The 25,419-nt window shown below is 47.2% G+C and overlaps 2 protein-coding genes across 4 annotated transcripts in view; one reads left to right on the top strand and one right to left on the bottom strand.

Moving 5' to 3' along the window:
- hmcn1 (hemicentin 1) overlaps positions 1-21,425 on the top strand; it is an 83,428-nt gene extending 62,003 nt beyond the window's left edge. Inside the window, exons 62-107 of one of the 3 annotated variants that reach the window (XM_048977515.1) lie at positions 4-135; positions 228-377; positions 470-629; positions 706-830; positions 1,403-1,586; positions 2,360-2,457; positions 2,826-3,104; positions 4,106-4,302; positions 4,390-4,471; positions 4,585-4,721; positions 5,133-5,274; positions 5,389-5,533; positions 5,961-6,088; positions 6,190-6,346; positions 6,446-6,567; positions 6,685-6,849; positions 6,940-7,047; positions 7,147-7,284; positions 7,387-7,521; positions 7,639-7,908; positions 8,069-8,259; positions 8,363-8,576; positions 8,660-8,794; positions 8,882-9,072; positions 9,522-9,603; positions 9,936-10,205; positions 10,301-10,471; positions 11,518-11,688; positions 11,841-12,011; positions 12,093-12,263; positions 12,368-12,538; positions 13,017-13,187; positions 13,333-13,482; positions 13,757-13,894; positions 13,987-14,108; positions 14,258-14,495; positions 14,580-14,642; positions 14,883-15,002; positions 15,197-15,331; positions 15,418-15,531; positions 15,644-15,769; positions 15,927-16,055; positions 17,791-18,117; positions 18,650-18,769; positions 18,926-19,052; positions 19,172-21,425. In XM_048977515.1, coding sequence (XP_048833472.1) covers positions 4-135; positions 228-377; positions 470-629; positions 706-830; positions 1,403-1,586; positions 2,360-2,457; positions 2,826-3,104; positions 4,106-4,302; positions 4,390-4,471; positions 4,585-4,721; positions 5,133-5,274; positions 5,389-5,533; positions 5,961-6,088; positions 6,190-6,346; positions 6,446-6,567; positions 6,685-6,849; positions 6,940-7,047; positions 7,147-7,284; positions 7,387-7,521; positions 7,639-7,908; positions 8,069-8,259; positions 8,363-8,576; positions 8,660-8,794; positions 8,882-9,072; positions 9,522-9,603; positions 9,936-10,205; positions 10,301-10,471; positions 11,518-11,688; positions 11,841-12,011; positions 12,093-12,263; positions 12,368-12,538; positions 13,017-13,187; positions 13,333-13,482; positions 13,757-13,894; positions 13,987-14,108; positions 14,258-14,495; positions 14,580-14,642; positions 14,883-15,002; positions 15,197-15,331; positions 15,418-15,531; positions 15,644-15,769; positions 15,927-16,055; positions 17,791-18,117; positions 18,650-18,769; positions 18,926-19,052; positions 19,172-19,538 — 7,439 coding nt within the window. In that variant the 3' untranslated portion in view covers positions 19,539-21,425. The remainder of the gene's footprint in view (positions 1-3; positions 136-227; positions 378-469; positions 630-705; positions 831-1,402; positions 1,587-2,359; positions 2,458-2,825; positions 3,105-4,105; positions 4,303-4,389; positions 4,472-4,584; positions 4,722-5,132; positions 5,275-5,388; positions 5,534-5,960; positions 6,089-6,189; positions 6,347-6,445; positions 6,568-6,684; positions 6,850-6,939; positions 7,048-7,146; positions 7,285-7,386; positions 7,522-7,638; positions 7,909-8,068; positions 8,260-8,362; positions 8,577-8,659; positions 8,795-8,881; positions 9,073-9,521; positions 9,604-9,935; positions 10,206-10,300; positions 10,472-11,517; positions 11,689-11,840; positions 12,012-12,092; positions 12,264-12,367; positions 12,539-13,016; positions 13,188-13,332; positions 13,483-13,756; positions 13,895-13,986; positions 14,109-14,257; positions 14,496-14,579; positions 14,643-14,882; positions 15,003-15,196; positions 15,332-15,417; positions 15,532-15,643; positions 15,770-15,926; positions 16,056-17,790; positions 18,118-18,649; positions 18,770-18,925; positions 19,053-19,171) is intronic. The other 2 variants (XM_048977516.1, XM_048977517.1) reach the window with 2 other exon arrangements.
- arpc5b (actin related protein 2/3 complex, subunit 5B) lies at positions 20,581-25,330 on the bottom strand. The gene is made up of 4 exons (XM_048977529.1): positions 25,054-25,330; positions 23,748-23,820; positions 22,809-22,985; positions 20,581-22,325 (listed from the first exon to the last, which is right to left on the bottom strand). Exons 1-4 carry the CDS (start codon positions 25,191-25,193, stop codon positions 22,263-22,265), a joined length of 453 nt encoding a protein of 150 aa, XP_048833486.1. The 5' UTR covers positions 25,194-25,330; the 3' UTR covers positions 20,581-22,262.
- Between the last annotated feature and the right edge of the window lie 89 nt (positions 25,331-25,419).

Below are 25,419 nucleotides of genomic sequence, written 5' to 3'. Positions count from 1 at the left end.
CAGTCCCACCCAGCATTGACCACCCTGAGGATGAGCGAGTGGTGGAGACCATCAGCAACCCCGTCACCTTTGTCTGTGACGCCTCTGGCATCCCCCCACCCAGCCTCACCTGGTTGAAGAATGGCCGCCCCATAGGTGAGCGCTTTCAACTTGACCGAGATGCCCTCGGTGAGTTAACTCTGCCAACACATTGATTTACTGCGTCGATGCATTAAACGACTCCACAGAGAACACAGAATCCCTGGAGTTGCACATTCTCTCGGGCGGGGGGAAGCTCCAGATCGCGCGCTCGCAGCTGTCAGACGGTGCCACCTACACGTGTGTGGCATCCAACGTGGAAGGCAAAGCCCAGAAGAACTACCACCTCACCATCCAAGGTGGGGAAAGAGCTAACAAAACTGCAGGAATGACATCAATGAGCATGACGGTAGATGTTGATGTTGATGTCACCTGCCGTATCTTTTTCTAGTTCCTCCCAGCATCGCAGGCTCGGAGCTTCCCAGTGAGGTCAGCGTGCTGCTGAATGAGAGCATCCAGCTGATCTGCCGCGCACAGGGGGCCCCGGTCCCCACCATCCAGTGGCTGAAGGACGGCAAGCCTTTAAGCACCGCTGGGATCCAGAGCGTCAGGTGGGCCCCTGGGCCAGGAGATTGCAAAAACATGACAACTATGTTTGAAGAGGTTCTGATCCAAATGCCTTTGCAGGATCAGCCCAGATGGCAGTACTTTGAGCATCATCAGGGCACTCACTGGGGACAGCGGGAAGTACACCTGTGTGGCTAGCAGCGCTGCCGGAGAGGAGGACAGGATATTCAGTCTCAACGTGTATGGTGAGCAAAGATGTTAAGTTTCCCTCAGCCTGTCCTTGTGGACATCCGAGTTCTGTTCGATAGATGATCTGAATACCACAGCTTAGAGAAACGTAACTCATTCGGATGATATATTAAAGTCTTTCATTTGCAGAGGAAAAGAATGTTGTATTGCTACTTTTAACACAGCTGAATAAGCAGATGCTTCTGCTTCTGAATAACCAGAGTATTTTGAAGTATTTTTGGGAGGAGTATGGTAGAGGTAATGTAGATTTCACTTTCAAAACTTTGCGACGTTTATTCCCTTTTGTAACTCACTGTAAGCCATTATGTAATTATTTTTGCAATTTATGTATTTGACCATTAAATTAGAGGCAGATGTGGACCTGAAGTATATTAAGTGAGGAGACCTAATGTTGAGTGGCTGAGTCAGCAGAATCCTGTAGGCTGGGTTTAACTCACACCTTGGCATTAAAAATGAGTAACTGTGCAGGATTATGTTTTGCTGTCTGAGGGGATCGTTGTTGAGGGCGACCCAGAGAAGTGAACGGCTGATTGGCTGAAAGCTGTGCCTCCTGATGCTGTCTCTACAGTGCCGCCTGTGATCCAGGGGAACAGCGACAAAGTCCAGTTGCTGTCCACAGTCCTGGACGAGTCCATCAGCATGGAGTGCGTGGCCACCGGCTCCCCGCCCCCCCAGCTGAACTGGCTGAAAAACAGCCTCCCCCTTCCTGTCTCCTCCCAGATCCGCCTGCTGTCTGCTGGGCAGATCCTCCGGTTAGTCACTTGTCATGATAACTGGTCACATGACATATATTCTACATATAGTCCATGTGATCTGTATACCTCCTATACAGATAATATTTATATGTGGCTTCCTAACTTTTTATAACTTTTTTTGGAGTAATTTATGGTTGTTCTAAGGTAAAACAGCAAAGCCTTCAGTTTATAAGCATATGGCCTTATCCACTATGCCACCTAGTGTTCTAATTTCCTGTTTATCCAATTTAATTTATTTTTGCATTATTTCACAACAGTTTCCCCGAGGCGCTTTACATGAGTGTGTTGTAGTACGTTACTGCGTCATTTATACCAAATAATACAAAAGCGGGGGAGAAGGGAAGACAAAATGGGAATGAAACCCAAAACCCCCCAAATACGGAGAAATAAAACCCTCTGGGAATCCAAGGTCGCCTGGTTGCCTTAGCCCTCCGCTAACATTAAAGAGAAAGAATTGCTAACATTAAAGAGAAAGAATGAGTGAACTTGCTTTCTAAAAGCAAGATGTAAACTGTGGTCAAGGTCAAAGGCATTTGAAGAATCCACAGTGAGTTTTACATGCTTACTTTTCCCGTCAGTGATTGTAGGTACCAGCCTGTGTCAGTTGGCAGATTGAGGGCGGCACTTACCGGGTTACATATCATCGATTTTGGCATCTTTCATTCCTTATTAAAAAAATCTTCGGGTGTTGAATTGTTTGATGAGCACTTATTCCGATGAAGAACATACAAGTTGCAATGGACTGACACGAGTGATCCATTCATGGTTAGAATTAGCAGAAGCCAGGTGTCTGACGGAGGCACCTACACCTGTGTGGCCTCCAACCGAGCAGGCGTGGACAGCCGACATTACAGCCTGGAAGTGTACGGTGAGCCCCACCCAGATCTGAAACTCGCTGATGATAATGTGACGATGTTTGACGAGTCATTTATCGAAACTACTTCTGCTTCATTTCATTGAATAATATCCTTTGTTTTATATGTCCGCAGCTAGTGAACACGAATCAGTTCTGGTTAATTTATGGTTCCTTGAAAACCTGCACATGTTTTCACTTTTCCGTTAGTTATTGCACATTCTTGCATTAACCAGTTTGCAGTTCCCAGATGCAAAGTCTTATATTTTCAACAGTACTTGACTTTTTTAGTTTTGATGGCCATCGTATATGTATTAGAGTTTAACAATGTTAACGTCCGGCAGTCTTGCTAACCGATTGGCATGTTTTTCCCTGGCCGTCAGTCCCGCCCAACCTGGACAACGCAGGTGGCAGTGAGGATGTGACTGTGGTCAGCGGCCATCAGGTGGTGCTCCTCTGCATCACGGACGGCACTCCCACCCCCTCCTTCTCCTGGCTGAAGGACGGCACCCTCCTGCAACCAGGCCCCCACGTGGCCCTGCTCAACCAGGGCACGACCATGCAGATCCAAAAGGCTCACCGGGACGACACGGGCCGCTACACCTGTGTGGCCGCCAATGAGGCTGGAGAGGCCCGGAGATACTTCAACCTAAAAGTCCTAGGTATGAGTTCACCGTGACGCACCGGAGATAACTGGTAGGTGAACGACCTGAGCTTCATCTTTCAGAACCTGCGTAGGTCATAGGTCAGCCAAATCCCTGACCCATTTGAAGTAGAATATTTTGGTGAATGATGCCACACATCCTGAAGTGAAACAACCAGCAACCAGCTTAACTGCCAGTTAAAGCTGACAGTCACCAATCTTTTAGTTTTGATAATATGGCCTTTATCATGAGTTAGTAGATTGCAGGACACTTTTGGAACATGAATGTGACATTCATAGAGGATTTAAGAAGTTTTGAATCACCATACTAAAGCACGTACTCAAAAATAACTTACCTCACAAATTCCACAAGTGTTGCCCGCAAAACATGTCTCTACTCTGGCTTAAGTGGCACTGTACATGTATGGCGTATTAGTGAAATAATTTCTTGCTCGGAAATGAAATGGCATGAATAAGGCACGTAGCATTTTGGCAAATGTTCTGGAAGACGCTCAAGCCGTGGGAGACACAGGAGTCAGCATTAAGACGTCCGAGCAGTAATAATGAGGCAGGAACAAGCTTCAAAGAAAAACAAATTTAGAATTGATGGGGTTTGTATAAATCGTGGTGTGTGGTTCTGTGGATTAGGCCTCAGTTCAAAGGCGTCAGTTCAAATCCCATGCTTGGCGGAATGATGTCACTGTTTGGCCCATGAGCAATGCATTGAATCCCTACTGCTCCCTGGATCGGCTAACTCGGCTTTCCCAGTTGTACATCGCTTAGGTTAAAAACCATTATATAATTACATGAAAAAAATATTATGTCTGAGCTAGGCTTGGTATATAGTGGCGAAATTTAGCGTGAGCCGCCCCACTCATGGAGAACTGCATACCCTATATCTCAAAATACCGAAATATCGGTGCTTTTGAAAATTCCATATCACATATATGATATATGGAGGACGTTAAAAATTAGATACTGCTCAAGTCTAGTCTGAGCATAATTTGTTTTTTCACCCAGAACCCCCGAGGATCAATGGGTCAGGGGTTCCCGTCGAGATGTCAGTGTTGGTGAACAACGCATTGGAGCTACATTGCATGGCCACAGGCATCCCGGTCCCCTTCCTCACCTGGATGAAGGATGGTCGACCCCTGCTGGAGACCGATGGTGTCCGTGTTCTGAGAGGGGGGGAGGTGCTGAGGGTGGCCTCAGTCCAGGTACGCTCTGCTGTCACGTAGCGGGACTCTCCAGAACAAGGCCCGGATGCCTCCCAAAACAAACACAGGTGTGCCTTTCTCCCAAAGGTGGAGGATACAGGACGGTACAGCTGTTTGGCCACCAGTCCTGCTGGCGATGACGACAAAGAGTTCCTGGTGCGAGTCCATGGTGTGTCCGAAATTTAATTTCCATCGTCCCGTTCCGGTAGTATTTCAGTTTTGTGGGTGAAGCCAGGTCTTGTGATGATGCCGGTGTTGACCTGTCTTGTGGTGATATTCTAGTTCCTCCGAACATTGTTGGGGAGAGAAGCCCCCAGGACGTGTCTGTGCTACAGAACAGACAGGTGACCCTGGAGTGCAAGTCAGATGCAGTGCCACCCCCAACACTAACTTGGCTAAAAAATGGGAAGTCTCTACAGGTGAGCCCCCCTGTGAGTCAAACGTCAAAGGGTAGACATCGAGAAAATGTTGCTGTTGGGAAATCAAACATGGTTGGTGAACATACAGTATGATGCTGATTTTTTTATTCTTTGAGAGCGAGATTGAGAAATAGCAAGTATGTTTTAGTGTCTTCATGTCACCACCAAGGGGATGGTGTATGGCTGCGTGGGTTAGGACTCTGATCAGAAGATTGCATGTTCAGATTCTGCGGCTGACAAACGGATTTCAGCATTTGGTCCTTGAGCCAAGGACCCTAGTGACCCTAGTTGCTCTAAGGAATGACTGACTCTGCTTCCTAAATTTTGTCTGATGTTGGATAAAAGCTGCTGCTAAATATATAAGGCATCTTTGAAACCATTTAGTCCCCTGAAGTAGCGTGGTCTCCTTAGGCCTCTCCACGTGTTCGGATCCTGTCCAATGGCCGCTACCTTCAGATCAACAACGCGGAGCTAAGGGACAGGGCGCAGTACACGTGTGTCGCGAGCAACATCGCAGGGAACACAACGCGGGAGTTCAACTTGGGGGTGAACGGTAATGTACCTACAATAAAACTGTACATTTAGTGTGGTCCGATATTATACCTGGTGAGTATTCCCAAATGTTACTCATTGATCAGATGTTTCTGTGAATGTGTTTGGCTCCAAGTGCCCCCGACCATCCAGGAGGGCGCTCCAGTCCTGTCCGTCAAGGTCGGCCAGCCTGTGGTGCTGGAGTGTAATGTCAGCGGGGTGCCAACCCCACGCATTACATGGAGGAAGCATGGTGCTGTCTTGGCGGGAAATAATCCCAGGTAATCTCGCAACAGTGGGGCCTCAACACATGCATGTCTCATGTATTCTGTCTCCGTGGTTACTCAGTGGGTAGCCCGACATCGCTAGGGAATGTGGAGTTTCTCCAGGAATGAAAGGCATGTGGTTTAGGTGAATTGGTGACTCTAATTTGGTCATAGTCCATCCTGAGATAGACTGGCCTTCCATCCAAGGTGTTCCCAGCCTTGTGTCATGTGCTTCCTGAGATAGTCCTCTAGATTCACCATGACACTGTATGGAAATGTGGGTGCTACAGGTACCCATAGCTTCATAAAAGCAGTTATGGGTATGCAGTACACACCCGTTCTGTTTCTTGGATCTTGCTGTACCCAGTAAATGTTTTCAAATGAAGCCCATACTCGAGACTCCATTGTTGAGATGATGATTTTTCAGTTTTGGTCTACGCAGGTACACGCTTGTGGATAATGGGTCGCTTCACATCCACTCGGCTCAGGTGACAGACACAGGGCGGTACTTGTGCATGGCCACAAACCAGGCAGGAACACAACGCAAAAGGGTTGACCTGCAGGTTTATGGTGAGTCAAGGGGTTTCCCCTCCAAGATAACACTCATTGTTATGAACCGCCCAGAGCTAGTCACTGGCGCTGAGTGACTGCTGTTTTGTGATTGACCACAGTACCTCCGAGCATTGCCCAAGGTCCCACTAACATCACGGTGACGGTCAACGTCCAGACCACGCTGTCCTGCGAGGCCACGGGAATCCCTAAGCCCACTGTCACTTGGAAGAAGAATGGCCGGCTACTCAACACTGACCAGAACCAGAATATGTACAGGTTGATCATTTTTATTTTAAGTACCTACATATACAGTTTTGGCGTTAAATGAAGATTTGCATCTTTATCAGATTAACCTGTACGTGTTGTGGTCTCCAGGTTACTGTCATCAGGATCTCTTGTTGTCATAGCGCCCACTGTAGAGGACACTGCCGTCTATGAGTGTGTTGTGTCCAATGATGCTGGGTTGGATGAGAGGGTTATCAGTCTAACCGTGCAAGGTAAGGAACTAGTGATCTTCAGAATTCTATATGCCCCTGATGTAATTCAGAAGGTCCTTATTAGGCTTTGTGTTCTGTGTCGATTCCTTGCTTACTCCTGCTGTGTGTTGGTAACAGTACCTCCCTCTATCGCTGATGAGGCCACTGAGCTGGTGGTGACTCGGCTGTCCCCAGTGGTCATCAGCTGCACTGCATCGGGAGTACCAGAACCCATACTGTTCTGGAGCAAGGATGGGGTTAGGCTCCCAAAACAGGGTGCGGACTTCAGGATCCTCCCCACAGGTGAAGGGCAGTCTTGCACTTTCATGTCTCTCATTAGTGACAATGGTTCTGTCGAGGTGATGGTGACCACCTGATATACTTCCTCTCCAGGCCCAGTGGAGATCGCTGCCGCTGAGCTGGGCCACACTGGCCGATATTCCTGCACAGCCAAAAACACAGCGGGGACCGTCCACAGACATGTCCAGCTCACCGTTTTGGGTGGGCGCTTGTTCCATTTAAACTGGTCTCTGCAGTATGAGAAGTATGCATCCCATAAGAAGCTCAGTTCCATTCTAACAGTCGCTTTCTTACATGCAGATCCTCCAGTGATACAGGCTCACCCTTCTACCCTGGATGTCATTCTCAACAATCCCATCACCCTCCCATGCAGAGCCGTGGGGTCCCCCAGACCCTCCATCACCTGGCAGAAAGAAGGCATCAGCATCCTCACCACAGGTCAGGATAAGCCAACTCAGCTCTAAGGAAGAGCAGTAGCACTTGCCGACGTTCAGACTACAAGAGAAAGAGCTTGTCTTACGCAAAGGCTGTCTTCTCCAGGTGGTGGTGTCACCATACTGCCCAATGGTGACCTGCAGATTACACGGGCGAAAGTGGATGATTCCGGAACCTACATGTGCGTAGCTCAAAACCCTGCTGGGACTGCATTAGGCAAGACCAAACTGAAAGTGCAAGGTACATTGGATGAGGCTGTATTCTGCAGTGTAGTGTACAAGTATATGTATTATCCATATGGTTGGAGCTGTTAGAGTCCCTGTTTGATCAGTTGGTCTCTCTCGTTTCCCTCTTCAGTCCCTCCCGTTATTTCCTCTCAGATGAACAGTTACGTCGTAGCCTTGGATGCCTCCATCACGCTCCTGTGCCAAGCAGAGGGACACCCGTCACCGGAAATCACCTGGCACAAAGACGGACAGCCGGTGACAGAGTCTGTGCGCCAACGGGTCCTCAGCTCTGGGTCACTGCAGATCGCTTTTGCCCAGCCGAGTGATACGGGCCGGTACACCTGCACCGCCATCAATGTCGCTGGGTCCAGCAGTCTGGAGATGAGCGTCACTGTCCACCGTGAGTCATCGCCTCAGGAATGTTTGGTTGCCCAGGACATTAAGTTTAGTCCTTAGGATGCTCTTTCTGAGCTGTCAGACTGTTTGTCAGTCTTCACTCCTTCCATGAGTATTTGTTGTGTTAAGCTTCTTCTCGGAGTGACTTTCTGAACCCCCCCCAGTCCCCCCCTCCATCCGTAGCAGTGAGTCAGAGGTCTCCGTGGTTGAGAACACGCCAGCCAAGCTGACTTGCCTCGCAGACGGAGAACCCCAGCCTCAGGTCTCATGGGAGAAAGAAGGCAAGCCGCTCACTGTCAACGTTGGGGTGTTCACCATTCTGCCTGCAGGAGAGCTTCTCATGCACACCACCCAGGCGAGTCGTGCAATGGCGCCTGTGTTTCTCAGCTGAAATAATGATTTGAGAGAACCACAGCAGATTTAATTACAGTTTTCTTCATCTGCTTGACTCTTTCTAGCCCGAGGATTCTGGGAGTTACACCTGCATAGCTACCAACCAGTTAGGTCAGGACAGCAGGACAGTAATCCTGTCTGTCCACACCCACCCAGCCTTCACAGAATTGCTGGGAGATATATCAGTGAATAAGGGAGAGCGCCTCCTGCTGAGCTGTGGAGTCACTGGAGTTCCCCTTCCCAAGATTACATGGGCATTCAACAACAACATAATTCCTGGTATTTACAACTGTTTATGCTACGAAGGAAAACTCCTACATCCCAGCTTCAACCGCAGTAACCTGTAGCCTGTCCTTTCCTAGCTCAGTATGACCATGTGAATGGACACAGTGAGCTGCTCATTGAACGGGTGAGCAAAGACGACGCAGGAACCTACTCCTGCACTGCTGAGAACAGTGTGGGCTCAATAAAGTCTCTTGGCTTCGTCTCTGTCAAAGGTAAGATGGGACTTTCGCTGCGGTGAAGCGAGTCTTCATGACTGATGAACAGGCCTGTGTTGAAATGATTCCCGTGTCTGTGTCCAGAGCCGCCGATCTTCGATGGAGATTTTCACTCTAACCGTATTGAGCCTCTGGGGGGCAACGCCATCCTGAACTGTGAGGTGAGGGGAGATCCACTGCCAACCATACAATGGAGTAAGCAGGGCATCAATATCCAGATCAGCAACCGCATCCGGCAGCTGGACAACGGCTCTCTGGCCATCTACGGCACTGTGGTAAGGTGTTGTCCCATAATGCACCTGTCTGGAGAAACTCAGTCATGTCTCTGCATGTCTCTTCTGCTGATATATCACATGATTAGGTAACAGTTGGTTCTTTTCAGAAGTAATAGACAGAGCAACTTCAGTTTTTTTAGTCTGGTGTGTGTTTTTCAGCAGTTTTTTTTAATTCCCAGCTAGCAGTTAAGATATTTATTACCTTTTCAAATGACCAATGTTTATTGTGAAACAGAATTGGAAACTGGGTGGAGCTAGAGGGTGATAAGTAATTTTTTGGAGATATTTAGTAAGGTATATATATGAGATTAATTTAAATTCAGTTTAACAGATGCATAAGTTCTACTCCCTGAAGACATTCAAAGGCCTGTTCTCTGTTGTAGTATAGCTGTCCTTGAATCATGTGAAACTCTGGAGATGAAGTGAAAAGGTTACGCTTGCATTGTCAGAATGAAGACGCAGGAATCTATCTGTGTGTCGCTACCAATGACGCTGGAGTGGTGGAGCGTAGTGTCACGTTGACCCTGCAGAGTAAGTCTCTCTCTGTGAACAATGGATCTTTTGATGTAACCATTAGATAAAGACCTGCAGCTGTCTTTGCATTAGGTTCACTCCTTTGCACATTAAGGGCAGTGTGGGGTCTGGGGGCCGAGCCTGTGTGCCTGTGGTTGGAAGGCTGCTGATTGGAGACCGGCCTTGGCAGAATAGTCACATGCCCTTGGCCCCTTGAAGGCCCTTAACCCCTAAAAAGAGAATTTCCCTACAGGGATCAATAAAGTATGTTTATTACTGTACCGGTTTTGGGGAATAGATGTGATGAGATGGGAACAGTTTACAGAAAATTTTAACCCCCCCCCCCCCAGGTCCTCCAGCAATCACAGTGGAGCCAGTTGAGACAGTGGTGGATGCTGGGACCACAGTGCTGCTCAACTGCCAAGCAGAAGGGGAGCCTACTCCCACCATAGAGTGGGCCCGGGGAGGGCGCCCCCTGCTGGGAAACGAGCGCGCTACTCTACTGTCCAACAGCTCCCTGCGCCTGGTGAGAGCACAGCAGGAGGACACTGCCGAGTATGAGTGCGTGGCCAGGAACCTGATGGGCTCTGTGCTGGTCAGGGTTCCGGTTACTGTACGTGGTGAGTTGGTCGCTGGCATCTTCCCCCACGGTCCTAAAGCCCCCCTCTCTTTGCACTTTTCTCTCATATTAACACACAGCTGGTTGATTTTTCAGTGCATGGCGGTTTCTCAGAGTGGATGCATTGGGGCCCCTGCAGTGTCAGCTGTGGGCTGGGCACCCAGAGAAGGCTGCGTCAATGCAATAACCCCACGCCTGCGAATGGGGGGCGCCACTGTGCCGGACCGGACACCGACACCCGCCCCTGTCAGGGCAAACCCTGTCCAGGTGAGTCCATTTACAAACAGTGGAACCTCCTGATTCTTCTGCATTGAAGAAGCAGAAGTAAAAACTAAACACATACCTGTATGGTGTCACCTGGGGTTGCTTAGTGAATTCCCTATTATGGACACAAAGAGAAGATGGCTAATGTCATTGTTAGCATCTGATACCTGGCAGCATCTAAAGCCTAGTTCATACTTCACTTTTCCACGTGTGCTTTCAGGCTGCAGACGCCCACGTGGTAGATTGTGTTCATACCATGTTGGGCTGCAGATGCAGGTGACGTGCATATAGCAGTGATACTCCTCCAGACCAGCAGAGGGCAGATGTATCGCAATAAACACAAATACAAGCGGTGTAGTGAAACGGGTAAACTTTTATGAACAATTTAAAAGCTACAGTATTAGTCAAGGCTTGGGCGGTATTACGGTAATAAGGCATACCATAGTATTTTGGAGTCCTTACAGCAAAATTAGCCGGGACCCTAACCCCCACCCCCTCAGCAAATTGTATCGGCAAGATTTCAAAATGTCAGAATAGTGCTGCTTTTTAAAATGCCGTATATCTCGGTATCGTGTCTGTCGGTGCCTCAGACTCTCCTCAGGCAGCAGCTCAGCATAACTACTACAAGAATAACAGCGATATAACTGCTGATCTGTGAAAGCCCACGCTGCCACCTACTGGAAACACCAAATCAATTACCTCACATGTGTGGTCGATGCACACTGACCGCAGCCAACCCCAATGATGAAATTTACGTCACGTCCCCTCATCCGAAAGCAAAAGTACACACAGAAAAGTCAAGTATGAATTGGCCTTCAGTAAGTTACACCAGTGCACATCTAGCTTAGAAATGATAAACTTGAAGGAAAATTTGGTGGTATCTGCAGTATTGTAAATGTAGTATTATAGGGATACTATGACCCTTTTTCAAGAGTGGGGACTTTTGAAGGGAACTTTTATTTTGTCATGCCGTCAAAGAGATTATTATTATAAAAAAAAAAAATGAGAGCGGTTAATAATGTTATGTCTGGTGTCGTTGGTGTGTAAAGTGGACGGGAGCTGGTCCGAATGGACGGCTTGGGAGGAGTGCTCTCGCACCTGTGGTCAAGGGAACAGGACAAGGGTGCGCGCGTGCAGCAGCCCCCCTCCTCAGCATGGGGGGCGCCCCTGCGATGGCAAGGCAGTAGAGGCCGTTGTGTGCAGCATCAGACCCTGCCCTGGTACGTGGCCTGCAGTGTTGCCAGTGGAACACTGCGTCGACTGCGTCGATCCTTCTTTGTTTGCTTTGGCCTGGTGCCATGGTAACGCGACTGCTGGGGGAATGTGGCGACCGTAACCGAGCATGCAGCTGATTGAGCTTCCTGTGTTCCAGTGGCTGGTAATTGGGGTGTCTGGTTGCCCTGGAGCCCATGCAGTGAAACGTGTGGTGAGGGAGTGCAGACAAGGATGAGGCTGTGCAACAGCCCACCCCCCTCGTTCGACGGGCCGAAGTGTGAGGGGCCGGACCTGCAGACGCAGGTGTGCAAGGAGAGGCAGTGCCCAGGTGAGTGAGGCCCCCACCCCCTCCATATGCCATGGAACGGTACGGCGGCAGTAGCCCTGGCCTTTTGGGTGCCCCATGCAGTCGATGGGAAGTGGTCAGCCTGGGTCAGCTGGGGACTGTGCAGCGTGTCCTGTGGAGGCGGGACCAGGCAGAGGACGCGCTCCTGCGACAGCCCCGCCCCCCAGCACGGAGGACGTCAGTGCCAAGGGAGCGACGTCCACATTGACTTCTGCAACAGTGAGCCATGTCCCAGTAAGTGGCAGCAGCTGTGCAGCCCCCCCAAGGCCTTCAGAACCCTGTGTGTGCCGTGTGTCTCCATTCTGATGGTATTCCTGAAGCCACTCCACTCTCCCCAGTTCATGGTAACTGGGGCCCGTGGAGCAGCTGGGGCAGCTGCAGCCGGACGTGCAATGGCGGGCAGATGCGCAGATATCGCACCTGCGACAACCCTAGACCCGTGAGCGGGGGCAGAGCCTGCGCAGGGGCAGATGCACAGATACAGAGGTGTAATGCTGCAAACTGCCCAGGTGAGGTCGCCGTGGTCCTGCCCTCCCTAACGCTGCATGCAAATATATTTTATTTAACAGAATAATACATAAGTCCATCTGAAAATTAGGTAGTGATATACTTGCTATAACACAAGGGGAAGAGAACTTTATTCCAGTTGAAATAAAAACGAATACATAAATCCTGTTGAATATAGCTTAGCAATAAAGCAATAAAATCAAACTAAAAGCCATTTAGGCGATGGTTCCCAGATTCAATAGGAGGAACTGAACCTCAGTGGTAGCATGGGTGATATTATAACCTTTAGAGTGTTCAATTTTTATGAATGCTTCAACATAATTTACACTTAATACCTTTGAAAGGTTTAGTCTTCGAGGTGACAGGGTGCTTTGGATATTACTCCATTTTGAACGCGATTTCAGGCACGAACTTGAGGTGAATTTGTTTAAGAGCTTTAGACGCACTTAAGAAGCGGTGGCTTGTGTTTGTGGTCTTTAGTGGACGGGAAGTGGGGCCCGTGGCAGCCGTGGGGAGAGTGCTCATCATCATGTGGCGGGGGGGAGCAGAGCCGGCTTCGACTCTGCAACAGCCCCCCTCCCACAAAGGGGGGAAGGTCCTGCCCGGGCGACTCCTCTCAGCTGTCGAGGTGTAGCACCCAAGCCTGCCCAGGTCCGCTCTGCTCATCAGAAAGTCCTGCTTTTGCAGCATCACATATGCAGTATATTACAATATATTGTTGGTTAAGCAGAAATCTGAACTGAAAGTCTAATTTGTGTAAATATGAATCACTGTCTCGTTCCTAATTTGAGTTCAGGGGGACCCCAGCGTGCCCGGGGAAGTATCATCGGGCACATAAACGACATGGAATTTGGAATCTCCATCATCAATGCGACCATTTCCGATGGCACGGAACATGGAGGCAGAGTGGTACAGGCTACCATTTCTAATGTGCCAAGGAGTCTTGGTGAGTCATGGAGGTGTTGTGACTCATTAATCTGAAGCATTAACTAGGTCGTCCCTGGTGGACCTTGTCTGCTTTACCAAAATAAACTGTCCCAACACATTCTTTCTACTTTGTTGTGTAAGGATCTTAATATGAGATTTAATCATTGTTCTATGCAATTTTGGGATTCTGAGGTAGAACACGGCTTTAATGTTACACTCCCCCCCCCCCCAACTTATTAACACGTGGAAGGGTGTCTTTTTTCAGTTGTGATCCCTGATTTCTCTCCTCCTAGGGCCTGCAATGAGGAAGCTCATCTCCATCCTAAATCCCATCTATTGGACTACTGCAATGGAGGTAGATGAAGCTGTCAATGGATTCACCCTCACAGGTGGGACCTTCAGAAGGGAGACTCAGGTGGAGTTTGCCACAGGTAAGGAAACCTTCATCCCACACTATATTTGTACCTGTTTTTTTATCAGTTGACTTTCAAGCGTTGACTTTTACTATGTATTTTTTTACCAGGTGAAATCCTAAGAATGACTCACGTCGCCAGAGGACTCGACAATGATGGGGCCTTATTATTGGACATTGTACTTAATGGGCACATTTTACAACTGCCACCAAATGCTGAAATTGACGTCAAGGTACCAACTATGTCAAATTCCCCAGCTTTGGGTTCTTATCCTTATTCAAATCGAGTTTCATGGTAATCACCATCTGAAAATGGATGTGTCATGAAATGAAATATGAATAGTCAAGCAAATAAAACAAAAAACTTGACTTGTTTCTCCAGGACTACACCGAAGACTACATCCAAACAGGCCCAGGACAGCTGTATGCACTGTCCACACGCATGTTCACCATCGACCGAGTGAGCGTGCCGTACTCCTGGAACCACAGTATCACCTATGACTCCTCCAGAGGGAAGATGCCATTCTTAGTGGAGACCCTGCGCGCTTCTTCCATTAAAGCGGATTACCGACCCCGGGAGGAGATTCTGGAATACAAAATCCATGCCACCATTGCGAAAGGTCTGCTGTTCTCTCCATGCTACTAACTGTCCTGTCCCTGAGTGAAGCCTATTTGACCTCTTGATCTTGACTGGGAATTTTCAGGTGACCGAAGCAATCAGTGTCCAGCGGGGTTCCACCTCGACCCTTCTGGGCCATACTGTGCAGGTAATTTTCAATTCCCTTATCCTTAAACATTTTTCCCTTGAAGACTTATCCAGTAAAGGGTCATGGTGAGCTCGAAACCTGTCTCAGGAAGCATTGGGCAACATGGCAAGGGACATCCTGGATGGAATTCCAGTTGGGAAAAAGCTCCACATATAAAATAGTTTCTCTGAAGTTAGGAAGTTTTGGGTTGAAGATGAACATGCAAATGTGTGAACATCATTTTTTTATCTTATAATGAAGATGATGATGAGTGTGCTGTTGGGAACTCTTGCTCTCACGGCTGCCACAACGCTGTGGGAACCTATTACTGCTCCTGCCCCAGAGGCCTCACCATATCTGCCGATGGGAGAACCTGTCAAGGTATGGCAACCAGCTGATCTGCCACATGCAACGTCACTGGCGTGTGTTTAGGGTAGGGCTACATTGTGCGTCTGTCACTCGTACTTCAATACAGGGCCACTGGATGTGAATATTTGCCTGCTGTTAATATAGAGCTGTCTGCTGTAGTAGAGTTTCATGGTAATTGTGGTTTTGCACTGTTCTTTCGTCTATAGACATCGACGAGTGTACTCTAGGCGGACATCTCTGTCATGACGGCCAAGACTGCGAGAACACCATCGGCTCGTATCGGTGCATGATGCGTTGTGGGAGGGGCTTCCGCAGGACGGCCGATGGACTAAGCTGTCAAGGTCGGTACCTGCCTCGTTGCTGACTCAGCGGTTTTCCTCGCTTCCTGTCGACCCATCCTTAATTAGTCAATTTCTTTTGTTTCCAGATATAAATGAATGCCAGGAGTCCAGCCCCTGTCATCAGCACTGCCTGAACGCTGTCGGTAGCTTCCGTTGCGCCTGCGAGCCTGGCTTCCAACTGAGGAACCGCCGCTGCATTGGTGCGTTTGCTGCTTTGAGCGCCTCGGATACATATAGCTAAACTGCACCCATAACATACCTTTGGATTTGGTGGGTTGTGCAGCGCTGATCCCAGGTCTGCTTCTTCTTTAGACATTAACGAATGCAGGCAGCGGGTTTGCCGCTTGGACCAGCAATGCAAGAACACCAGGGGCGGCTACACCTGCATCGATCTTTGTCCCACCGGCATGACGAAGGGGGTCAATGGGACGTGCATTGGTGAGGGACCGTCATTATGGGGAGCGAATAGGGATCATCTGATATCTGGCCTTCATTCATGTAGCGTACCAAGGACCGCCATGATGCACGATGCATCAGCTGACAAAAGCATAGGGTTTAGTGTTCTTAAACCTGCCTTTCCCCGACTTTTTTTAAGATATCGATGAATGCAGAGGTGGAACGCACCAGTGCCGATACAACCAGATGTGTGAGAACACCCGTGGCAGCTACCACTGCACCTGCCCCAGAGGGTACCGCTCCCAGGGCGTGGCCCGCCCCTGCATCGGTACGTCATGCACTGCGCCTGCGACACCTCGCCACCAACCAGCTGTCGTATCTCACCGCTTGCTGCATAAACGCTGCCTTGGCTAAATCTTAACACGGGTGGAGCAACAGCAGGAGGGACGCTGACATCTGAGTTCTCTGACAGCATTACTAGTGCAGATTTAAAATGAACAACTGCCCTGATTTATTTCTGTTGCTTAAAGCGAACTTATAGTAGTTGGACAGGATTTGGCTGGGGACTCCTGTAAATTCCTTGACAAATTACTGATGATTTGACTCCCGTAAACATCTGGACATTTTCTTAAATTGTGACGTTTAACAGTTAGCTGCCAAAGCATTCCAGTTTCAACAGAGTAGCTTATTGTTCCTCTATGTTCTTAGAAAATTAGCTTAAAGTGCACAAATTGGGACCTTCTAAAGCATGTGAGAGCAGGCAGGGAGCATATAAGAGGTAGTGGAGTGAAACCGAATAGATGCAGCGACGTGATGTAGCTGTTTCAGTAATGGTGCCGTCTTTGTTCAAAATGTAAAGCTAATGCAACTTCAAGGGTGGTAGGGTCTCATAGTAAACCTGTTCTGCCAATAAAACTTTTCACCGTTCAGTGTCATTTTCAGCTGTTCATATACAGCTCTGGAAAATTTGAGGACACCACTATATTTTTTTAAAATCTGCATTTCTAAAACCTGGTTTAGTCGTGGTTCTGCTGGCTGTTGGCGACGCTGAGCAGCAGGTTGCTTCCAGGCTCAAAGTTTCTAAGACAGCAGCACATAAGAATAAGGTGATGCAGGAGACACTGGGAACGACCAGAAACCAGCCAGGTAAAGAGGGGGAAGTGACATTCTAATGCCAGAGATGACCGTTAACTTATCCATCAGTGCTTCAGCGACCTTCAAAAAGAATCGGAACCATTGAGTGGTGTGCTTGGTAAATCTAAACAAAAGCAAGACAGCAGCGATGATTAACACTAAAGAAAGATTAGCTGGTGACTGTGGGAACCTTACTGGGAAAGATGCCATTTGTCATTTAAGGATGGACTGTAGGTGTGTCTCAAAAGGGCAGCAGGAGCCTTTGTTACACAACACAGCAATTATACAAACAGCCTAAGTTAAGGTATTTCAGCTTTCTTCTCTACCTTCTTCAGATCACATTGAGATTTCTGTCAGCTAGATACATAGCAGTGAAAAAGGAATTAAAAGCATGTTTATTGCAACAAGACCAGCACCTTCACCCTCGCTTGGTATTTTCCATTGACCTTTGAATTTAACTCCCTCTGACTTTCCTCAGCTTTGTTATGGCTTGTCTGTGCACTTTGTCTCTCTGATATATTCATGTGTAATACTTTCATTCTGTAACCAGGGAAAAATGCTACTGTAAAATGATTCCATAACTGCTGAGGCTAACAACAGTACAGCCAACCACACCATGGACACTCAGACCTATTATAAGTTAAACCTCCGTGTTGTCTCTGCCTAGAGGTAGTAGGACACCACCGAATCCACGGCATCAGATATGATCTTACATCTGAAGTACAGACCATCAAATGAACTGATGAACCCGAGACCTTCTGGCATGACGAGTGTCTGGCAGGATTGGCTGAGGTTCTCTCCTCCAGGGCCACTGACTGACCCCTGTTGTCCTGTTTTCTCTCCTCCTCCTCCTCTTCCTCCATCTGCTCACCCTCCTCCCCCTTCCTCTTCTCCGCATTCCATTGTTCTGGGACTCGTTATGAGGGCAGACATTAATGAGTGCGAAAGGGCGCCCCCGCCCTGCGCCCACCACTGCCTCAACAGCCCCGGCAGCTACAGGTGCCTCTGCCCGCCAGGGCACCAGCTGCTGGGCGACGGCAAGTCTTGCGCGGGCCTGGAGAAGCTGCCCACGTACGAGAGCTTGTCGTACGGCTATAGAGTATCCCAGTCCTCCCGGCAGTACCACAGCCTGGCCTCACAAACATACCACTCCTACTCAAGCAATAAGCACGTTAGAGGCTCCTCCCAGCGCTCTCGCAGGGACTCTACAGGGCCTTGCCCTGAAGGCTTTAACGCAACGCAAGACCAATGCCTAGGTAACTATCTGCCACCATGCGGTTCATGTGGCATCTGTCAGGCTGTGCGCATTCCTCTTACTGCAAAATGCTACATCTCCACTGTAGGGAATCTATGTATGGAAATTAGACACCTGTTGTGATATTTTGATATGTGGTTAAAATTAAAAAGAGTGGTTGAATTAGAGTACAGTGGGACTTCTTTGTGTCTGACGTGGACAATAAAGTTACACGGTTCCCTGCCCCCACCCACAATATCAATATTCCCAAAACTGCAATTAGCTATGCTAATTATAATTATTGCCATGTTGTTCACTATTTAAAATTCTTTGCATTAAATATTGACCAGGCACAGTGATGAAAAGCTTCCTTTCACTCCGTACTGTTGGCTACCAACACTTTTCCAGCATTCTGTTTTCTTTTTGACTTTGATCACCATTTCCATTGACAGTTAGCATTTCCTTTGACAGTTAGCATTTCCCTTGACAGTTAGCATTTCCTTTGACAGTTAGCATTTCCTTTGAAAGTTAGCATTTCCTTTGTTCCCTTGCAGACATAAACGAGTGCGAAAGCAAGGAAAGATGCCAGCATGAGTGCGTGAACATGGCAGGGAGTTACAGGTGCCTGTGTCCTACCGGCTATCGCCTCATGACCAATGGAAAGACCTGCCAAGGTGAGCTGGTTTAGTCATATAATCATATTCTTACAACTGCCTAGGAAAATATGTCTTACGCAGCTATAAAACTGCAATGGCTCAAGCTATGCTGAGTGTCCTGAAGGCTTACAGGAAGAGCTAAGAGCTTCATCCTCTTCATGTATCTTTCCTTAGACATCGACGAGTGCCTCGAGCAAAGTATTCGGTGTGGCTCTAACATGATGTGTTTTAATATGAGAGGAGGCTATCAGTGCATCGACACGCCTTGCCCACCCAACTACCAGAGGGATGCTGCCACAGGGTAGGACTTGTTGTGTCCGTCCACAAAGGAACAGCCAAATGCTCCCGTTATACTGTAGACGTCATTGATGTGCTTGAGGAAGTCTTTGATTATCACAAGTGTTTATGGGACTATTTCAGGTTCTGCCTGAAGAACTGCCCTCCCAATGACCTGGAGTGCGCTCTCAGTCCCTACGCGCTGGACTACAAGTTGCTCTCGCTGCCTTTCGGAATTGCCGCCGACCAGGACCTGATCCGCCTTGTGGCCTACACCCAGGACGGCGTGGTGCACCCGCGCACCTCCTTCCTGGTGGTGGATGAGGATGCCACATTACCCTTCGCCATCCGGGACGAGAACCTGAAGGGAGTGCTGTACACCACACGACCGCTGCGTGAGCCCCACACCTACAGGATGAAGGTGCGGGCGCTGTCACATGGCAGAGACGGGGGCATAGAGTACCAGACTACCTTCATTGTGTACATTGCTGTCTCCGCCTATCCATACTAGAGCACTTTAGGATGTACCTGTGTATGTGCGGTGGTGTGCCAGTCGCACTGCTTAAAAAGACTTGTCAAGAATTGGCAAGACGCCTTGCAGCAAGGTGGACTGCAAGCCCAAGAGCATCATAAAAGACTCGACGCTGCCCCCTGCTGTTATGCGGAGTTCAAACATCATCCAAGACAAATTTCCCCTTGTTCAATCCCACCTAGTTTTATATATAAAAAAAAATAACGAAATAAGTAAATGATTAAAATAGCCACTAAAAGGATGGATGTGGTGTTTTTCAGATGATTTAGAAACTTCTGGACCCTTTTGATATGAAATTGTATTCAACACATTCTAATATTAAGTAAGAATCACCAACTGACTTTAATGCCAAATGCTGAAGAGTCTGTTCCCACTTTGTCGACCTTTGAGCAAATTCAGAACTTTCTGGATTACAAAACACATACAAACACCAGACTCACTGCTAGTTAATTAAGAAGCACAGCCCCTCAAAACCTGGAACAGCGTCTCTCTCTTCAAGGTTACCAAAAGAAATTTAGAAGCCTGATCACTAGAGGCCACTAAAGGCAAAGTATTTGCCATGATCAGGTGGTCAGTGGTCCATCTGAGGGCATACGGCGTCCATGTGACACATGTTCCTTAAAAAGAAAAGACTATTGTGCCTACAGCAGTAGGTCATCAGACTCATTACAAGGTCACGGTCCCCTTTGCCCAAGTTACCAAGATGTATTCAATTTTTATCATTTGTATATACATTTCATTTTCTGCAACTTGTTCCTACACGGTACTGTAATTTTTTAAATAAAAGTAAAAATATTCTTCACTTGTGAAAAGCAGATGACATAAAAATGTATATATGTCTCTATAAATATGCGAAAAATGTAGATGTGTGTGTGTCCATATGCAGGTGTTCTGAACACAGTGTTATAAGTTAGGACTTGGAGCACATTATACTGTACAATTACTTTAAGACTCATTGACATATTTACATTTTATTCTGCAACAATGAAAGACTGTTAAATGGGGGGCGAATCAAAGACAATTCTGCAATGTGTCTGTTTATTTTGTCGCAAAAACACAAACATAAAACAGGTGATAAGGCATTTTTACACCAGTTCTGTAGTAAACTTGCACTTAATTGACCAGGAAAATACTACAATTCACTACAATAAAACAATTATTTGATCAAAGGCTTAAAAAAGGCTGAACCCCTATATATTAACTGGTGAAACACCAATAAAACTTTGGGTGTCTTTCAACATGTAATACGGATGAGTTTCATACAGGGTGACGACTGACTCAGTAGGAAAAACAAAATAGACTGCTGATGTGATTTTAAAATGTATAAATTTCCACCTTGCAAAGTAACCACCCTTCTGATCATTTGCTCAGAACGACCAGCTTTTTCTGAAATTCTCCCTTTAAATAAAAAAATAACTTTCTGAAGATTTTTGGTCCAAAAGTTCAATTTAAAGAAATGCAACATAAAAAAGGATTCTATGCTTGATATAAATAGGCCTAGTCTATGACAGAGAGCTGTGCCTTAACAATCTGGCACCCGCTGCTTCATGAGGATGGGGGCTGACAATAACATAATTTTTTTACAGAGGCGTAACCTGAGAAACGTGCAGTTTTTGAGCGAAACGCACATTGGCCAGAACTGAGGACAGTTGGACAGAGATGGCGCTCTATTTAACAAGGGTGCAGGATTCGCATTGCACTGGCAGAAAATGAGTCATCAGACTGTGTCTCTGCAGGAGACAATGGGCATCAGAAATGTATCTTGTCACATTTCTTTGTTGTACTAACATACTGCGTAAGTAATTTTGCACAAATGTCTTTCTACACGTAACTCACATCTTGATAATAAAAGTATGTGGTTACTTCTTCCTGTGTTTTACTATTATTTTTATTACTGCTACTATTATTATTAGTCGTTACTCTGAATGCGTAAAAATCGTTGTTATAGTGACTGGCAGCATGTCTCCCTTATAAAGATAATTACTGCAGCTTTTAGCATTAAACAGAGGAACTGGGAAAATAAATGATTCGGCTCCAGACACCAACAATCCCAAAGGCAAGGCAGGTTTACAATTTACAGTTAAAGCACCACACGTGTGAGTGGATGATGGGAAAGTGAGGGTGTGATGGCATCAGCCTCCCCGAAAGACCTGGCAGCATTAGGGGCGAGAGGCAGTGCTGAGAAGGTGCCCCAGTAAAACACAGTTAGCATGAGTAAACAAAAACAATTTGGCTTATAAAATAAAAGGGAAAGAAGCTTGGTCTCTCAAGCACTCCTCTGCTGTTCCAAGAGCAGTAGGCGTGTTTTAAAGGGCAGAAAAGATCAGCCCAATGCATTTGCTTTTATCTTATGTCATTGTGGATCACAGGGAGTCAAATGTAACCGCTGTCAGTTGAGTGCGTTACAGTCCATACAAATGAAATGTAAAGGGTGAGCTCTATTCTTTATTAAAAGGAATGTCTACGGATGGAGATAGTTCTAAGCGCACCTACAGAAAGCCAAATTAGGCCACCAGGCAGCATGTCTGCACAAGCCATCCCCAATCAACGTGCCGTCTGCAACTAGCCTGAGAGGAGATAATAAAAGACGAGCGAAGGTAACAAGGAAAGAACAGATGGAGATGAAGACCCACATGGTGACCTGTGAACAGATCTTACTGGATCCAATGTACCAGCCAATCACAGTGCGCGTGTAGGCCGCAGTTAGACAGTCTTCCTCGCAGTCAGCACTCGAACGATGGAGCCCACTCCTCCAGCAGAGAGAGCCTGGAGAACAAACATTGTACCAAAATAGTACAGTCAAGTCAGGCGAGAGCTTTCTTACTCCTTTGGGTCATCAAATCAACATGCAGGTTGACCTGTCCAATCACGAGGCTCTTTGTGTCTTACTGATCTTCACCAGCTCAATTTCTTGACCGTTATAATAAAATTATTTCTATCAGCACTATTGGATGCATTATCCTTGGGTTCTGCACCAAGTTCCCAATAGATTCTCCAGGGTGATATCTGTATAGATTTTCTGGTTCTAGGTTCTAAGCATCGTTTGCATAGCTCTTGTTCCCACAACAATCTTGCATCTGTTACTGGTCATTCATAAAGAGCTCAGGCTAGCAGTACGTGTTCCTAAGCTGGCTCCTGGACAGCTGTATGCTGTTGATCTACCTCTACTTCATGTCATAGTATCTGCTAAGCAAGTATAAATGTATTTAAATGACAGACAGTCTCAATAATCTGAGTGACCACGTCTACCTTTTCGTGCCACTGCAAGAGGACAGCACTGCTGTTTTCTGAGGGCTTCTCGAAGCCCTTGTAGATGTATTTCATGAGGAGGTCCACATCGTTTTTATCCAATGACTGCACAGCCTTATCGATGTCCCCACTCTTGAAGGAGCTAAGCACTTTTAGCACCAGCCCCTCTGCTCGATCCTGCTCAACCAAAGAAAGTGTTAAGCCGCTGGCAACAAAGCACTTCACTACGCAAATAGAATCACATATTGAATCATGTTGTAATTCACAGAAAAACTACAGACAGAGGTTATTACATTGACAGCGATAGTCGCTGCTGCATTCCTTCACCACTGACACATCAAGAAGTTGAACAATAATTACTGTTAAACCTTAAGCGCAATAAGGCAGCATTACATTCTACAAATTTACAACTTTGGACAAAACACATGGTCAAAATAATTGTCAATGACACTTAGATCTATACATGGATTTTAGACCAAAACAGTTCTGCTCCATAGCATGAGTTTCTATGGTGATGTAGCTAAGAAGAGAACCTGCATTGTGGTACCAATAAGCCAGAGTCACGACTACGTAGCCTCAAAGTTATCTGGCTAACAAAGTCCCCGGCTTCATGATACAGACCCCAGGTACAAATAAATAGTTACTAATCTAAACTAGTACACTGGTAGAAAAAAAGAATACTAACTGTACCTTTGCTTGTCACTGAGGCTGTACCTCAGCATGCCTGAACATATAAGATAATAATAACTGCTCGAAGCACTGAGCATCGAGAACTTTTTCCACTTACAATATTACTGTAGATAAATGGCCTCCCTAATGTAACAGCTTGGTTTGTTACGAGGCTAAAATGCTTTGCAGGCTGACCTACCAGCAACTCAAATGGTCACACATTGCAGAGTAGAGGAACACACTTTGGGGAAATGAACAGAGTAATTTCACCTTGACATTCTGGTTCTTCGTGTTGATTGGGGGATTCTTGAGAACCGCTTGCAAAGCGCCCACTAAGTTCCCTGTTCAGAGAGGGGTTAAGGGAAGTACCCAAGAACACTGCTAGAGCCAAAACAGCCCCCTGTGCTATATTAACAGAAAATAATTTAGTCATGCATCCCAGCCTGGGTGTCCTGTGTTTCACAGGGTACGGTTTAGGCCGACTGCGTGCCTGGATGGAGCTTCATCAGTCATAAAATAGTAGGTTTCAAAGCAAACGCCTGCTAACTTAATACAGGCTTCACGTCCGGAAGCTGAAGCATATTTAAATGTGCATTACAAGGCAGAAGGGCAGCTCAAGGGGGTAGCACTGCCACCTCACAATCATTTAACGCGGCTGCTTCATGTTCTGGACTAAGTTCCTGTTTTCCACGTCTATTTTACGACTATATATATGGTGATAGAAATGTGTGCCTGCACTTAACAGGAAACACACTGAAACAGAGTATATAGACATATAAGGCATTCCTTCTAGCGCCAACTTCCCCAACTGACGTAAGCTGAACGTGTCTGCTGCCGATACAGACTCACATTCAGCTTAGACAAATTCAGCAAAGAAAGCGTTTACAGTCTCCAAAGGCAAACTTAACTAAACACGGAAATCTCTTGCATTGCAAGCGATACTTTGCTGGGTCTCCATTCCTGTCGAGTCATGTCAGTCAAGTCTAAGCACATGCAATGCCTGTCTAACACATCTAGACACATACATCAAGGTTCATGTGTGCAAGTCCATCTCGGCATTCATTGTTAAAGCCGCTACGCTACGAAATCTCCTTTTCAAACGACAGTTAGTAAACACATCATTTTTGGATGAATCTGGGTGATCGAGAAAGCTCAGCTGCATTTTCGCCCTACCACCCGAATTTTGATTTTATAAAGTCCTAAAATCGTATAATAGTGTAATTAAATAGTGACTAATCGTGTTAATCGCTTTCCAGTCACGCAGCTGTATTATCAGCTGTCAAACGTGGCTGCTCTGCGCAGTGTCCTTTGCAAACCGAAGCACACAGTAGCTGTGTTTTTATTAGCCGTTTCTCCTCCTCCTCCCCAGTACATTTAACCTTAGGCTGTGTAAAAAGGAGCCCGTCCTGCGCCGCACCCTCACACTGACACTGACAGCACGATCGCCGCAGCCCTCGCTCTTAAAATCATTACTATGCCAGCAAGTCATCTTGCACACAAAGGAGCGGCAAATAATGATCATGGGGGTGACACCTTCCTTAATCGAAACATGACTCCGGCCACAATGCAAGGATATTGTCTGATCAGTGAGTCCACTTCTGCCTCATCCGGCCCGAGCTGATTTTCTCCTCCTTCCTCCTCATCCACAAACTTGTTCTCGTCGTATTCATCGACGTCGACCTTCCTAAAGCGGTCCGACACCGTGTTCTTCGACATCTTGCGTGCAGCCCTGCAGCCTTCAGCGAATTGCGACGCACGACGAGCCGGACCCCCAACCCGCTACCTAACACACGGCTCCCCGCACTCCGCGCCGCACTTTCCTTCCTGTCTCACTCTTCTACGTTTTACTCACTTCCGCAATTTTGTCCCACCCCCTCCCGAGTGGGGGGCGGTGTACTTACGTAGATATCTGTGGGGTCTCGCAATCCTTCCACAATTTCAG

The sequence above is a fragment of the Brienomyrus brachyistius genome, chromosome 15 (genome assembly GCF_023856365.1).
Source record: "Brienomyrus brachyistius isolate T26 chromosome 15, BBRACH_0.4, whole genome shotgun sequence".
Lineage (NCBI taxonomy): Eukaryota > Metazoa > Chordata > Actinopteri > Osteoglossiformes > Mormyridae > Brienomyrus > Brienomyrus brachyistius.
Note: the sequence above shows the minus strand (reverse complement) of the source record. Positions and strands in the feature narration are given on the sequence as shown.

Bases quoted from the DNA above. Each gene is read 5' to 3' on its own strand.
- arpc5b (XM_048977529.1), bottom strand. From the start codon at position 25,193: ATGTCGAAGAACACGGTGTCGGACCGCTTTAGGAAGGTCGACGTCGAT. The intron at 23,821-25,053 runs ATATCCTTGCAT...CCCTCTCTGAAC, and splicing joins GTGGACTCACTGATCAGACA to AGGGAACTTAGTGGGCGCTT. The intron at 22,326-22,808 runs GTAGACGTGGTC...TTTGTTCTCCAG, and splicing joins TCTTGCAGTGGCACGAAAAG to GCTCTCTCTGCTGGAGGAGT.